General features: G+C 43.7%; 2 protein-coding genes across 6 annotated transcripts in view; one reads left to right on the top strand and one right to left on the bottom strand.

Moving 5' to 3' along the window:
* The window catches only part of LOC142258168 (methyltransferase-like protein 25B), a 119,951-nt gene that overhangs the window by 19,247 nt on the left and 84,103 nt on the right, over window positions 1-16,601 (bottom strand). The window lies entirely within an intron of this gene.
* Window positions 1-16,601, top strand: part of LOC142258179 (Fc receptor-like protein 3) — a 31,726-nt gene that overhangs the window by 4,496 nt on the left and 10,629 nt on the right. For 3 of the 4 annotated variants that reach the window (XM_075330682.1, XM_075330679.1, XM_075330680.1), the window contains 4 exons: window positions 3,774-4,070; window positions 13,144-13,185; window positions 13,912-14,046; window positions 15,343-15,417. In XM_075330682.1, coding sequence (XP_075186797.1) covers window positions 3,774-4,070; window positions 13,144-13,185; window positions 13,912-14,046; window positions 15,343-15,417 — 549 coding nt within the window. The remainder of the gene's footprint in view (window positions 1-3,773; window positions 4,071-13,143; window positions 13,186-13,911; window positions 14,047-15,342; window positions 15,418-16,601) is intronic. The other variant, XM_075330681.1, reaches the window with a different exon arrangement.

Below are 16,601 nucleotides of genomic sequence, written 5' to 3'. Positions count from 1 at the left end.
CCCATCCTGACCTGCAGCAAGAAGAGGTCACCAAGACACATAAGAAATACAATACCTAGATCTCGGAACAAATGGCAGGTGACAGAAATATATAATAGCTAGGAAGCTGCCCTGGCCAATGCAGACCCCCTGTTGACAAAAGTAATTCAGCTAGGGAAGTGGGGATTGCTGGCTTCAAAAGGGGACTTTTCAGTCTGGCTCCAGTGTAAAAATTTAAACAATTAGGTTATGTTTAACTCCCACAAATATGGCAAGCATATTTTCGGCTTCACGGCAGCGGGATGTATGTAACACATATTTTGCCTTAATTGTAGGACATGCGAATCAACCCATTATTAATAAGAAGTGGAGGGAAAAACCATAGACCCATCATGTTTCCAGGCTATGAGTAGATAAAATCATAAGAAGAAATATGATGGTAATATCTTCCACATGGGATGCTCAGGGGCCAAGATATGAGGAACATCCCGTGTCCAGCCCTGTCATAGGTCAAAAGGTGGGTGGTACATGGGAGGTACATAAGTTCATAAAAACCGAAGCGGACATTTTGGAGTGGGTTCTTCTCAGAGAGGTCATGTTCAGTAAATGTGTGGGGAGTCCTAAGGACACCAGTGGCTCCAGAGCGCCTCCCCTGTGCCAAGCCAGCACCAGGCCTAATCATAAAGGAACAAGGTAACCGATTTATCTGTATATCTGCTGGAAACTATCTCTTACTTACATCCGCATTTCTTAACATTAATATTTGTAAATTCGTCTTGTATAATCTAGTTTGCCCTTAAGCAACTCAAAACAACTCTCAAATGATCTGAAAACAAAGATTATTCAACATAGTTGTTCAGGGGAAGGATACAAAAAGTTGTCTCAGAGATTTAAACTGTCAGTTTCCACTGTGAGGAACATAGTAAGGAAATGGAAGAACACGGGTACAGTTCTTGTTAAGCCCAGACGTGGCAGGCCAAGAAAAGCACTTGCTACCCACAGTAAAATTTGGTGGAGGTTCCATCATGCTTTGGGGCTGTGTGGCCAATGCCGGCACCAGTAATCTTGTTAAAGTTGAGTGTCGCATGGATTCAACTCAGTATCAGCAGATTCTTGACAATAATGTGCAAGAATCAGTGACGAAGTTGAAGTTACGCAGGGGATGGATATTTCAGCAAGACAATGATCCAAAACACCGCTCCAAATCTACTCAGGCATTCATGCAGAGGAACAATTACAATGTTCTGGAATGGCCATCCCAGTCCCCAGACCTGAATATCATTGAACATCTGTGGGATGATGTGAAGCGGCTGTCCATGCTCGGCGACCATCAAACTTAACTGAACTGGAATTGTTTTGTAAACAGGAATGGTCAAATCTACCTTCATCCAGGAACTCATTAAAAGCTACATGAAGCGACTAGAGGCTGTGATTTTTGCAAAAGGAGGATCTACAAAATATTAATGTCACTTTTATGTTGAGGTGCCCATACTTATGCACCTGTCAAATTTTGTTTAAATGCACATTGCACATTTTCTGTTAGTACAATAAACCTCATTTCAATCCAGAAATATTACTCAGTCCCATCAGTTATTAGATATATGAAACTGAAATAGCAAAAACCCAAATTGTTATAAAGAAAAAAGGTTAACATTAATAGGGGTGCACAAACTTTTTCATATGACTGTATTTCCTGGTTGGAAGCCTGGTGGCCAGGCCATACATAGCGGATGGGGATGTTTAATTTTGGAGAACATGTATTTATTAGCTCCATGAGAGGATCTAACAGAGGGGAAAGACAGACAGTGGGATGGCACCACCCACGGGGATCTCCAAGGTACACTGCGTTACGTGGCAAGAACAAGAAAAAGACGTACCTAAAAAAATGGGATCACCACTTATGAAGTATTATTAAGAATCATCAATGTTTTATTGTCAATAGAACACACATAAAACACATAGTGAAAGTGAAAAAATACCGATAAACGAATACACACAGACAAATACGGACATCTAAAATCAATTAAAAGCACTAATGCACTTGAGAGATACCCACATTGAAAAATGTATATTCTTGGTCCTGCATGGCATTACCTATTTCTGACACATGTGCAGACTATATATTGTTGTAGTCAATATTATTCGGCATTTCTCTTTAGTCTGCTCATGAGTCCTAACATTAGCGTATCCCTTTATACAAGTCGGCCCTCTGTTTCCACAGACACCGCTCTTTATTGAGAACCTTCATCCCTCCTACCCCCCCCTTTTTCGTCCGGCCATGACGAGCGCTCCCCATACTTTCCACGCATGCGTTTGACTGTGGGCCTAAACGCATGCGTGGTTTGTTTCAGCGTTGTTGGTATTTGTTAGCAACGCCTTTTCACTTCTTGCTGTTTCTAGACTGCATGCTGGGTCCTACCTCCTTGCTGCTCACACAGGTGATTCATATTGTCTATTTAGTATTTTACCCTTTAAATAGTACACACATATGTCTTAGTGGTGTTAATGTCTGCCCTTGACAAAGCTACCAAGAGGTAGCGATACGCGTGGGGCCACCCATATCTGGTCCACCACCCTTCCTTGCCCTGCCCCGGACGTTTTTTTAGCATTTTTTGCTGCACCCTCCTTGAGGTTTTGGTATGTCATCCTGAGGGATTTTCCTTAGTTGCTCTCTGGGCATTACTGTAGCCCGCTTGCTTGATTATCTAAAACCTGTTTGAAATGCCTGCTGGGTGTCTTGCTCAGGTCTTTGTGAATTTGTGAACTGTACAATTTTTGATCTTGTTCATTTATTTTCTGCTGCTCACTTTGCCATGGGCCAGCCAGTTAATTTCATTTGAGTATCTGTGGGATCCTCGGCATAAGCTGCTATTCTATTTTGTGGAAAGTCCTCTCCTTGTGGCACAAACATAGGGGTATTTCAGGGTTTGTTCAATATTGACTACAGCCTATTGGCATTGGACCAAGAATATACATTTTTCAATGTGGGTATCTCTCAAGTGCATTAGTGCTTTTAATTGATTTTAGATGTCCGTATTTGTCTGTGTGTATTCGTTTATCGGTATTTTTTCACTTTCACTATGTGTTTTATGTGTGTTCTATTGACAATAAAACATTGATGATTCTTAATAATACTTCATAAGTGGTGATCCCATTTTTTTAGGTACGTCTTTTTCAGGATCTAACAGAGGGAACGCGTTCCCTCAACCTCCACTGTTCCCTATTGATTAGTCTGTGCAAATCAATGAGCATCACCCGAACCATGGGTCGTGACAGTAATTTTTGACCAGAGTACATGAGCCGTGGGAGAGTCATAGCTTCTTTTGACTAGCCAGCCTGGTGCCAAGTTACATAACCTTCATGCCAAAGAGAGCTGCAGATGCCATCATCTAAGAGGCACCTGTCGTGGCTCCTGTCCACAGGGGAGAAATTACTGTCATGGGTTATGCAAATCGACTTACATCATGGCATCTGCTGGTATCAGTGTTTGCACCAGGTACCAGCAATGTCTAGCAGCAGATCAGAAGGGCACAGAAGTAGTACCCAAGCAATCACAATGATGGAGACATTCATCATTGGGCACCAATTTGAAAATGGAAATGACAGATTTAAAGGGAGAAAACAGATACAGACAGATACTGCATCCAGAGGAAAGTAGAGTATATCCTGTTATTTCGTACTTTTTGGAAATGGGGATGCCACTTTTCATACAGTATGACCTCAAACATATTCTATAACCTAATCTTTTACCACTTATGACAGTGTGACTTTATTTCTGTGTTCTTTTTTTCTAGCACTTTTCTCACTCCCAACAATAACTCAGAGCCCACAGTTGGTGACAGAAGGTGACCGCCTGACCCTGACATGTCACACGAGGCTCAGTGCCCACAGGCAGAACACAGTGCTACAGTTTGCCTTTTATCAAGAGGGACAAAATATTCAGGAATTCAGCTCGGCTAATACATATGAAATTCCATTCGCGAAACTGAGTGATTCCAGGAATTATACGTGTGACGTGCAGACATCTAATCACAGAATTAAAAAGACGAGCACAACGACGACTATACAAGTAAACAGGATCGGAGAGCGTGGTGAGTGGGAGATTATTAATTACAGCATTACATTGGTAATTCAGTAATATACTTCAATCACACATTGAAAAATGTTGTATACCTATTCGTTCTCGAACAGTATTTTTTATTAAGGACAGGGAGGTCCTTTTCTCCAGAAGCGTGAAGTTTAAGGGTGCGTGTCCACGATCCGTGTTTGCAGGGTTTTGGATGTAGCATTATTCAGCTGCGCCCAAAACGCTGCGTTGTACAGTATAAGCATAGTGGCCAGGATTTCTAGAAATCCCATGCCCACTGTGCTTGTTTTTTCCACAGCAAACACTGACCTACAGCACGGAATCCCAAGCCGCAGCATGTCAATTGTTTGCTGCGGATTTGCGTGTGTCCTCTGTAGGGAGAACACAAGCGAGAGACCGCAGCGCACTGAACCCTGATCGTGGGTATGAGCAGCTGCAGTCTCATGCGGAGACTCGTGGTCCCCCAGGTCAGGACCTGCTGCATCCAGGACGCAGTGAGTCCTGATCGTGGGCACATACCCTAAGGAGTTGTCCTAAGCTTGAAAGTATCCCTTCTCCATAGGATATCTTCTCAATCTTTTGGGGTCTTTAACATAAACACAGCCTTAGTAATGTCAAGGTGACCTCAACATATATGAATATTGGTAAACGGATGGCAGCAGTATTTCACTGTTGTGGTGTAGCACTTTCTGTAATGTTTATTTAGAATTTTATGGCTTATTTTTCTCTCTAGAGCTGTATGCAAAGCTGTGACCATCTGTCACAATCCTTACTGATCATAAAATGGCTGCTGCATTCCCTGACTCAGCTTTTATACAGCCTATGATAGTTTCTCCAGATTAGCTGTGCTACACCATGTCAAGTGATAAGTGGAAGGCATTATGAGGGAGCTTGATCCACAATACCTGGGATCACATGAGCCTGCTTGAACCATGGTGCCTGGGATCATGTGAGGAGCTAATGTTCAAAATAGTTTAGACACGTTCCGTTCAGCCTAATGGGAATATTAAATGGGTAAAAATTCTCTCCTCCACACACAAAATTGCTGCTTATGCGGATGACCTCCTTTTCTTTATCACTAACCCTAGAATCTTGCTTCCTAATCTAATGGCGGAATTCCACAGCTACTCTCACCTCTCTAACTTCAAGATTAATTTTTCAAAATTGGAGGCTTTGGTGTTGGTCCTCCCCCACTTGTGAGTCACCTTAAGAGAGCTTTTAGTTTTAAATGGGCAGCTCAAATGTTAAACTATGTAGGAATACAGATTATGTCATCCATTTTGATGTTACACCAATACAATTTCCCGCCACTTCTTAAAACTGTAAGAGCAGCCTGTGATAGATGGTCCAAATCTAACTTTACCTGGTTTGGTAAGTGCCAAATCTTAAAAATGAATACTCTTCCGAGAATATTATATCTGCTACAGGCTCTGCCTATCGCAGTCCTCTCAGCCTTTTTCAAAACAATTAATGCAATTCAAACGGCCTTTATCTGGGCCAGCAAGGGAGCTAGTTTTAAACGTGCTGTCCTATGTAGACCCAAAGCTGAAGGGGGTATTGGCCTCCCGAATCTCAAGCTGTACATACTTCCCACCTGGCGCGGATTGTTGACTGGTGTAGAAACAAACATAAGGCGTGGGTCCAGATAGAACAGAGCTCTTCAGACTTCTCACTATGCACCTTCTCCTGGGCCGCCTCTGCTTTTCCCACCCCCCCTGAAAGCTCATCCTACAATTGGACCCGCACTAAAATTTGCTTGGATCCGTAAGTTGATCACACTAAACACATAAACACACTACTACCTAGGACGCAGTTTTTGACAGATAATATGAATCCACTTGCCTAGCATCGGGACCTATTAGACATACTCTCTCAATGTACTACTCCCTGTTGGTCTTGCTCCCGGATCAGCCACATCCCCCCAACATTCTGCAATGGGAAAGAGATTTAGGTATAACCTTCTCACTGTAGCAGCGTTCCAACATATTTCGTCTGGCCCATAAGACGTCCTTTAGCTCACGATTACAGGAGGCAAACTACAAACTTCTCTCTCGTTGGTACAGAGTCTCCTCTCATTCACACACGTTTCCTGTTTTTTTTTAAATCAGATACTTTTTTATTAAAACAGAATACATACAACAGAATAACAAATCGGCATCCAAATTAAATTTATCACATCTATTACCCCTTTAACTCCCCCTCCCGCCCCCCCCCCCCCCACCACCCCGGCAGCAACACTTCTCCCCGATACTACATCCCATTTAGTACACACTTAGAATACCCTTCAACTGTAGTATAGCAACCATCCCGTTGTGCAGGAGGAACAACTAGTAACACAAATAAAACAAAACACACACATCAGAGGTCTCAGACGGCTATCCCGGTCCCAGATCAGTTTACTGGTCCATCACTCGTCCTATCCGCATTGCAGCCAAGGAGACCATAGCTTCTCAAACATTTTAACATTCCCCCTTCTTTCATACACTCCCTGTTCCAGCTGAAGAATACATTTCACCCTTTTAATGTACTCTCCCCTGGTCGGGGGGTCTTTTTTAATCCAGGACCTGGCGATTAGCTTTCTTGCCGCATATAGCAGCCTAGCAATGACAATTTTCATAGTATTTTCCACCCCAAGCTCCTCAACATATCCCAATAGGCATATCACTGGTTCCCTGGGGAGGACACACCCATATGTTCTTCCTATCTTGTGGATAACCTTAGTCCAAAAGGAGACCAGTCTCGGACAAGACCACATCATGTGAAAAATACCTGCGTCAGATCCCTGACACCTTGGACACTCCGAATTCCTTTTCAACCCCATTTTAAACATCAGTAAGGGAGACCTATATACCCGGTGAATCACGTATAGGTGAGACAGTCTGGCCGGTTCGCTCATGGAAAGTTTAGGGACATACTCCAGGATACTCTCCCACACCTCCTCCGTTATCGGCCCAACTTCCTCCTCCCATTTAGATTTAGCTTTAATCGGGTAGTCTAAAAGAAAGGTATGTAGTATATCTTTATACGTGCCAGAAATGATCCCTTTAGTGCTTCCTCCGCCCTTACACACATACTCCAGTACCAGGTCAGTCTGTATGGCCACACTTTGTTTAGCCGCTTGGGCTGCAATCGCATGTTTTAATTGACTGTAGTGAAGCCAGCCGGACGCCGGTAACTGAAACTCACTCTGTAACTGCGGGAACGATTTCACAATTCCCCCGTCCAATATCTGATGCATGTATACTACACCCTTGCGTCTCCACTCCTCAATATTCCCCATTTTCTGAATCTCCGGGAGATTACTGTTATCCCAGATAGGTGTAAACTTAGTTAACCGGGTCACCCCTCTCACCCTTTTCAGCCTATCCCAGGTCTTATTTATAAGTGCCATTGTAGGAGATGTTCTACCCAGGAGCCCCACCGCACCATCCTCTAGTCCCATTACCAATGGACTTCTACCCACTATGTATTCCAGTACTTCTTTAATGCCCCCATCTTTCTCTCGATCAGACCAACCCCTGAGGTGTTGACATTGCGCCGCTATATAATACAATTCCGGATTTGGGATTGCTAGACCCCCCTCATCCTTCGGCCTTTGTAAAGTCTCTAATCGCACCCTAGGCTGCTTTTTACCCCACACCAGGTCCCTAAACAGCGAGTTTATCCCTTTAAATCTTTTCCTTGAAATACAAACAGGGGCATTATGCAGTATGTATAGGAGTTTAGGCATTACTACCATCTTTAGCAAATTAACCCTTCCAACAACTGACAAATGTAGCTTGTTCCAGGCATCCACCTTGGCTCTCAATTTTTTAAGGAGAAGCCATAAGTTCACCTGTATGTATTTTTCTACTGGCAGAGATATCTGGATACCTAGATATTTAAATTCATCCACATTCTTCAATTTGTTAGCCCCAGTATCCTCATTTGTCCAGGCTACTTCCCCATCCACTTTAAAGAGGCTTGATTTAGACCAATTAATGGTCAGTCCCGAAACTTCTCCAAATTTCTCTATTATCCGCATGGCATGATCCAATGAGGCTGATGGATCCCCCAGGAAAAGTAATAAATCGTCAGCATAAAGAACTATTTTCTCCTCTAAATGCCCATACTTAAATCCATGGATCTCCTTTGATTTCCCAATAGCCGCCGCCAGAGGCTCTATTGCAATAGCAAATAGGAGCGGCCAAAGTGGGCAGCCCTGTCTTGTTCCCCGGTGCAACTCAAGCGCTGTGGAGGTCATACCGTTAACTCTAACTTTAGCAGTAGGCCTATTATACAACAGCTGCACCCACTTTACAAACCGTGGGCCAAAACCCATATGCTGCAACACTTTCCACAGATACCCCCACTCAACACTATCGAACGCTTTCTGGGCCTCTAGCGAAGCGATCACCCTCCGGCCAGGGTTGTCAGGCGGCAACTGTAGATTAAGATATAATCTCCTGATATTAGCAGCTGTTGACCTATTGGCCATGAACCCTGATTGGTCCATATGTATTAGGTTAGATATAACTCCAGTCAGCCGGTTTGACAACACCTTAGCCAGAAGCTTCGCGTCCGCTGTTAATAAAGAGATGGGTCTATATGAGTCTGGAAGCCTCGGATTTTTATCCTCCTTAGGAATTACTACTATTATTGCTTCTCTCATAGATTCAGGCAATACACCTTCCCCCTCCGCCACCTCAAAGACTTTCAATAGTTTGGGTAATAGGATTTCTTCTAACTGTTTATAAATTTCAACTGGTAGCCCGTCTGCTCCCGGTGCCTTGTCATTGCTCATGCCATGCAGAGCGTCCTCCAGTTCATCAATAGTAATAGGTGACTCCAGTTTATCTCTATCCACCACAGACAACACAGGAAGCTCAACTCGCTCAAGAAATGAGTTCACCTCTTCCACCCTCATCTCTCCGCTAGAAGAAAATAGCGTGCGATAGAAATCTTTAAAGACCCCAAGGATCTCCTCAACCTCAGTGACCTGTGTCCCCTCCACCGTGTCCATACCATGCACAAATGAGCTACTCCTTTGAGCTGTAGCTATGACCGATAATAGATGACCAACTTTTTCCCCCTCCTCATAAAAATGCAATTTTTGGAATGCCTGCTTCCTTACCGCCTTCTCCAAAAGCATCTTATTAACCTGTTCATGCGCCTGCCTAAGATTTTGCTTCGCGTCCGTAGTAGTACTCCGGATTGCTTCCAGCTCTGCCTTATCTAAGGCCTCCAGGCTATCTTTTTCATCCTGCCTCGTCTGTGTTTTACGTCTACAGATATCCCTGAACAGGAGCCCCCTGAGGTATGCCTTCATCGCATCCCGTACCACCAGCGGACCAGTGCTACCCTCGTTGTGGATAAAGAAATCCCCAAGATCCCGTTCTATATTCCCCATATTAATATGACGGATCCATGCTGGATGAAGCTTCCACTCTCCCCTCCTTCCCCCTGTCAGGGTCCCCCGTCGTATGGACACTAGAATTGGGCTATGATCTGAAATCACTCGTCAGATATTGCACGTCGCCTATCATTGCATCCATCAGATCACTAGCCAGAGCCATGTCAATGCGGGACAGAGTGTTATGCGAAGCCGAATAACAAGAGAAGCAGGATACTCTCCCATTCCTCACTCGCCAGGCATCCACCATTCCAAGTTCCCCAATAAGAGTGCCAAACGAAGTCATACAACTATCCTGAATACCTGGAGGTCTACTACTCCTATCCCAGTACAGGTCTATCACATTATTGAAGTCCCCCACCAGTAAAAAAGGGATTACTCCCCCCTTCTCAGAGAACTCCCTTATCTCCCTTAGTTTGGTGCACTTATATGGAGGTGGTATATATATTGCAGCTATACACATGAGTCTGCCAAATATTTTACACTTGACGGCCACACACTGTCCCTTCTTTATCCACATACACTTCTATCTCTTCATATTGCACAGAGTTATGGATCAGCAGTGATACACCCCTTGCATAGTTGGAAAAGGTGGAATGATAGGCCTTCTGCACCCATCTCCTATTTAAAACATGTGTTGTCTCCTTTGTGAGATGCGTTTCTAGTAGACATATTACTGACGGGTTCTGGTCTTGAACATATTTAATTAATGCCGCTCTCCTAGACCTATCTGATAACCCTCTAATATTCCAACTCAACACCTTAAGTCTATCCCCCATTATCCCACCCAGTAAAACCATCAAACCTTGTAGTATCTCCCCATGCTGCCTCCACCCTACCCCTTTCCCCCCTCCCCCCCTGCTCCCCTCCCCTCCTGCTCCCCACCACTTCATGTTTTTGAGTACTCCCGTGAAGCATCGGGTTTTCCAAACCTGGTCCATAATCCCTACTAAATTCCCCCCTACCTCCCTCGCCTTCCCCTCTTAGACACATTTTAAAACTCGTCCCTTTTCCAACAATTCTCCACTCCCACCCTGTCTATGTATAATCATATTCCACTCAAACAATATAACAGTAAAATGGCGAACAGTAATTAAACTGGAATCTCAAATTGTAAATACCACCACCGCGCCTAATTAGGCAGTCCCCATGTCCTGCGAAGCTCACATCAAACCCTTCGCATTCCCCCTGCATACTACCTCAATCCCAAAGGGAAGGAGGAAAAAGAAAAAAAAAAAAAAGGGGGAGAAAAAAATGAAAAAACAAGAAGGGTCCCCTGTAAGCTCCTAAGGATGTTGTAGAGCCTCAGCCGGCCTTCTCCAACACACTGCAGATTCAGACAGTCAGCTCATTCCTTCAAACGGATCCGCTTTTCGTTTGCGTCCAACCACTGCATGGCTTCCTCCGGAGTTGTAAAAAAGTGCACCCGCTCCAACGCCATCAATCTTAGCTTTGCCGGGAACATCATTGAGTATTGCACCCCCATCTCTCGCAGGCGCCTCTTTAAAAGTCATACGTAGCTTTTGAACAGAAATGGAGTAGTCCGGGTATATGGAAATTCTCTGGCCGTCAATCATAAGATCCTCCATGTCTCTTGCCTTTCGCAGTATAGTGTCCCTGTCTCTGTAGTTGAGGAGCTTGGCTAGCATAGTGCGAGGGCCCCTGCCTGCTGGTTGTGTCTGCATCGGGACTCTGTGTGCACGTTCCACAGCATAGAGCTTGGATAAGACATTAGCACCCATTTTCCCCCTGAGCCAGTCTTCTACATATTCAGTGGGGTTTCTTCCTTCTGCTTTCTCAGGGATGCCGACAATTCGGATGTTATTTCTTCTAGAGCGGTTCTCTAAATCATCATTTTTTTGCCATGATTTCAGCTATCTGCTGTGCAAATGTTTTTTCAGACTTTTGTAGTTTTGTAATATGATCCTCTGTTATCCCCACTCTCTCCTCCACAGCCGCTGTTCTCAGATCTGCTTTCTTGAGGTCTTTCTTAATGTCAGCAACCTCTGCCTGTAATCCCTTAACTTGCTTTGTCAGGGTAGTCAGAGCTTCTTTACAAAAAGACACCACTGCAAAAACGTCCTTTAAAGTGGGGTTTTCTGGAGCCTCCTCTGCACTATGTGCTTTCTCAACTTCTGTATTATCTTGCTGCTTTTCACCATCCCCCATCTCATCAGAGCTGGATTGTCTTCTCCCTCCTCTCCTATCTCACCTCTGTTATCTATATGCTGAAGTGATTTCTCTGGAGTCCAGGCAAATTTCTCCAGCCTTGCAGCGATCTGCATCCTCTCCTGACAGGCTGCATTAACTTTCTCAGCTTCCTGCCTTATCATGGCACCATCTTGAGAGCTGGGGACTTTCCCGCCTCCATTATCTTTTTGCCTGCGACGGACCAAGGCACCTCTCTGCATCCACCAGACTCACCCCAGATAAGTCCTCACCACCTTATCTTCCTGACAGCCGGCTGAGGCAGTGATAACAGCGGTATTCAAGGATTTATCAAGGGTGTTTGCAGGAGAGCTCCACAAACACGTCTCTTCACATTGCCGTCCAGGCCACGCCCCACACACGTTTCCTTAAGTGGATCCAATGTGTCGGTGGTATAGCAGGGCAGAGGGTACTTTCCTACACATCTTTTGGTAGTGGAGTGTGTTGCAGCCCTCTTGAACAGGATAAATGCAATGCTCCGTAAAACCATGCAAAGCTGTTTGCGGGTGTGAGTCAGATTATCCGCAAAATAACAGGGTATGCGGGAGATATGGGGTCAGCATTATACCTACTTCAGCACAGCGAAATGTCAGCTTCTGCATATAAACGTTCGCTGTTGAGATTTCTAATTATGGCGGCCCGCTCATGTGCTCCTCCTAACTGGAGGAAAGTCACCTGTCCTAACGTGTCACTGTGGATTGAGAGCGTTAACAACATTATGCATATGGAAGACCTGACGTCTTCGATACATGATACTTACGAGAAGTTCTGGGCCACCTGGTACTATTGGCTCGACTTTTTCAACAGACAGATGAATACAAGGAGACACTGAGACAAACAGAAAGTGATACCATATGGATGAAGGTGTGTGGAGGGGCGGACCTTGCCCCCCCTCACTGCCCCCTCTTTTTTCCCCCCTTTTCCTCTTTCTCTGCTTTTCCTCTTCCTCTCATTCGTTCCTTCTTTGATCCTTTCCAATCTCTCTCTTTCCCATGATTTTTCCTTTCTTACTCTCTCTCCTTCGGTTGGGCTGTTTTGTCTTCCAACCGCTGGGGACCCGGAGGCCATCGTAGCTCTGTAAAAACTTGTGACAGTCCAGTCTATATTTTGTTTTACCTGAAATTGTTTGCATTCTTCTATGTGCAATGTATCTCCATGCTTTACATTTTGTTTAATGATGTCAAGTTAAATAAAGAATTATAAAAAAAAAAAAAAAAATAAATGTACAAAATAGTGGCGGGCGAATTGCAAATGATTTCAGTTTTCCAGGTCCGGCAAATTTTTCTAAACTTTGATTCAAATTCTGTTTGAAATGAATTGACTCATCTCTACAAGTTGTGCTATGAGCTCAGGCCGAGATGTAATGCTGCTACATGTCAGGTCATCATTTAGGCTCAATTACACCTTTACAGTACGACAAACTGTTGAACAAAAATTTCGGTAAATTCCTATTGTTCTATATTTTTCTCTCTTTTAGAGCTGTTTAATAAGTCGGAGACAGAAGTAACATCAAAACCAGGTGATTTACTTGTTTAGGCATAAGCAAAAACTTTCACCTGAATCCTCCACATGCTCTTCTTTTTGAATATCGTTTTGTATATGCTGCTCAAAAATGGCATCAGGTTTTATATTAAAGTCTTCAATCATATCCCAAACTGCTTTCCTAATTATGGAACTCCATGTTTTTGAGGATTTTTTGTAGTTTTGAAAAGGACTTGGAGAGTTTCCTCAATATTTATGCTAACTTTTTGTTCCAAAACCTCATAAAAAAATTCAGAATTTTGGAAACTCCAAATTTTGAGTTTGGAGGAGGGTTAAGAGAGTTTAGGCTCAGTTTCTGCTCCAAAAATTCTTTGAAAAACCCTGAATTCACATAGTCCAAAAGGTGTAGATGGAGCTGGTGGATTAACATTTGTGCATTCGCACTTGGGAGGTGAAACTAGTTATTACACGACTGCCCCCATTAAGTGGCACCAAATGTATCGGAAGAGCCAACTTCAGATACATTACCGATACTGCACTAGAAAGTCAGCTCATGGAACGACACCATACAGCAAAATACCTAATATATTAATAGTTTTTTCAACTTCTGGAGGGAACAAAGCCATCCCAATCCAATTCTGGAACGAGGTGTATTTCTGACGTAGTCTTGCTTTTGCTTGTTCATATAGTTACATATGTCATAATTCCAGGATAGTTGGATTAAAAACGTTTCCTAAATAAAAACTATTTCTATTTGTTAAAGGGACAAGTCATGTTACCACCGCGGTTGCAGTGACTTCATTGGTCTTAGTCCTATTCCTCATCGTCATAGCCCTGATTTTCCTGTACTGGACAAAACGGATTCCTCTGCCTGGTAATAACCAACCGGCATCAAAAGGTAACTGAGCAATAAAGAATCCAACAAGGGAACAATCGTTCTATAATTATACTATTATTAATAAAGAATAAAACATGATTTAGGCAGGAGCAGCCCACCAGCTAATATGGTCTAGACTCTTCCTAGACAGGAGATGTTCAGCCATGGATTTTAACATGCTCTATACTAGTAACCACCAGAGGCAGCGGCTTATTTTCCTCTGTTAAAAGGATGGTCCTAGTCTCAAATATTGATGAGTGGACTATTGGAGATCAATGATGGTCCAACAGTGATATCTGATCCTGACGCGGCCAAATGTGCTCAGCAGACAGAGCAAGATAATGCATTTCCATGAAATGTTTAGTGGCTTCTTCTGGTTGTCCAGGTCTCACATACTAATGAGTGGATCATAGGATAGATCGCTACGAGATCAATGAACGTTCAAGATCTACATCTGATCTGTAAGAGACCAAATGTGCACAGCATACAGAATAAAACAATTTGGTTCAATGAAATGTTTAGTGGTTGTTTCTGGGTTGTCCAAGTGTGACGTCTGCCCGGGACCACACTCAGGATGGCTGTCACGAACAGACTAGGGCTAGCTGTCCACTCAGCAGGATTCCAACAACCCCGAAACTCTTTAAACCCTGTACAGGGATCTGGAATTACAGCAAGGTTCAGGAGATCACTGCCTATGGAAGGCTGCAATCCAGGAAAGAGTAGTCGTCAGGCAAGGTCCCAACCAGCAGGTACAAAAAGGGACAAAATCGGCAGGCAAGAGGGTGGTCAGGAAATCAGGCAGAGGTCAAAACAGAGATGGCAGCGAAGTAAAAACATGGCAGGCAGGAGAGTAGTCAGAGAGTAGGCAGAGGTCAAAACACGGGGATCAGAAGTTCAGGCGCAGGGTGCGACTCAGAGACAAGCAGTATACTACAAGACTATATCTGGCAGCGACCAGCTGACTGGAGGAGGAATAAGAAGGGTGTGGTGCCTTCCCATTGGCTGTAGCTGAAAGGTGGTAACTTCAGCTGGGAACCACACTGTTACCTCAGTCAGCCAGTGGTATTGCAAGTCCCAGCGAAACAAGATTCACAAGTTTACACAGTTATACATTTGTAACTAAGAATGGTTTCTAAAAACTAAAAGGATATGTTCACATGCGGTCAAACCATCACATCTTGATTACCAAGATTTTGGGGGAAAAAAAACCACTGCACAATCATGTCGTGTGAGCATACCCTTAAGGTTTTCCTTGATAAAATGCTTTCTATCGCTACTCTTTTATGTTTAGAAACATATTTTCCTTTGTCCCAATAGTTGAATTTAAAGAACCGAAAGATGAAACCGAAAATATTTATATGGATCTGGACACAAACACCGGCAAATGGCAAAGTAAGTGCGATGCTGGCAGACGGATTCAAGTTGTGTTACAATATTTCTCTAATTTCTACGTCTTTTTGTGCATATAAACCATCTCAGCAGAGATTAAAATAACAGTCACACCTGTACGGATAGGTTAGACCCAACAGAGCATACACTGTGCGCACGTTCTTACCTGAAAAATATTCGTAAATAGCAAACATTTCTATAATTGCAATTTCCAAAATGCATAACCTCTAAAGTATGCGCATCGTTTAATATATAACATGTACATAAAAACCACAGTCCCCCAAAATTTAAACTGCATTTGGTGCACGTACCTTCATAACAAAAGACTCTGTTCAGGTTCTCATGTTCTTCTTCATTAGCATTCCGCCAGCACTATAAGTGCAAGGACTTCCTTTTCTTCACTTCCCAGAATGTTTCGCACTTGCTGTTGTTCAATAACTTACCTGTCCTGAAAGGTTAAGGATGTTTGCAGTTTGACAGGCATGTGAGTAGGCACAGAAAGACAATGACCTGCTCCCACTGCTTGAATTCTTGGTGTGTCTGCAGCGACACACAGATTACACTTGACCACAGGCAGTGGACAGCAAAGAAGATGTACAACTGAAGGCCCTGGGGATTGGGAAACAGGGTCACCTCCTAAGACTCACATGAGTCTGTGCTCTGCACTCTCTAACGTCCCTAGATGGGGCCTTCCCCCTTTCCTTTGTATCATCACTTGCCTAAGCTCTCGCTGGCCCTGAACTCACCCTGACTAGTGTAGGCCAGAGAGACATTAGCCTCGCTACTGCAATAAAACCCGAGGAAGGGAAGACAGATTGGGAAAGACTCAACAAATAGCACTCCATGATTTCTTCAGCAGGAAACTTCTCCTCTTCAACAGAAATGAACACCTGAGCTTCTCCAGAGACAGGCTCCTTTAAAGCTGTTAGTATAGAGGATCAATAACTGGCATGGAGTGAAGCCAGGAGTTGGTAAATGTAGCAGAAGGGAGTGATGAGAAGATGCTGCAGCTGTAATTAAGGCAATGAGTAATCTCAGCCAGAAGGAAAAGGTTCCTTAACTCCTTCAGCATTATATTAAATCCACCCCAATACAGGATAATAGTCAAGTGGGCTCCACAGAGGACCTGCGATAAATTAAGTGTTACCTCCTGATCCCAGGTCCCCCAGAGGTAACAAGTGGACACA

The sequence above is a fragment of the Anomaloglossus baeobatrachus genome, chromosome 12, assembly GCF_048569485.1.
Source record: "Anomaloglossus baeobatrachus isolate aAnoBae1 chromosome 12, aAnoBae1.hap1, whole genome shotgun sequence".
In the NCBI taxonomy this organism is placed as follows: domain Eukaryota; kingdom Metazoa; phylum Chordata; class Amphibia; order Anura; family Aromobatidae; genus Anomaloglossus; species Anomaloglossus baeobatrachus.
The sequence above is the reverse complement of the archived record's forward strand: the minus strand, read 5'-3'. Positions and strand labels throughout refer to the sequence as shown.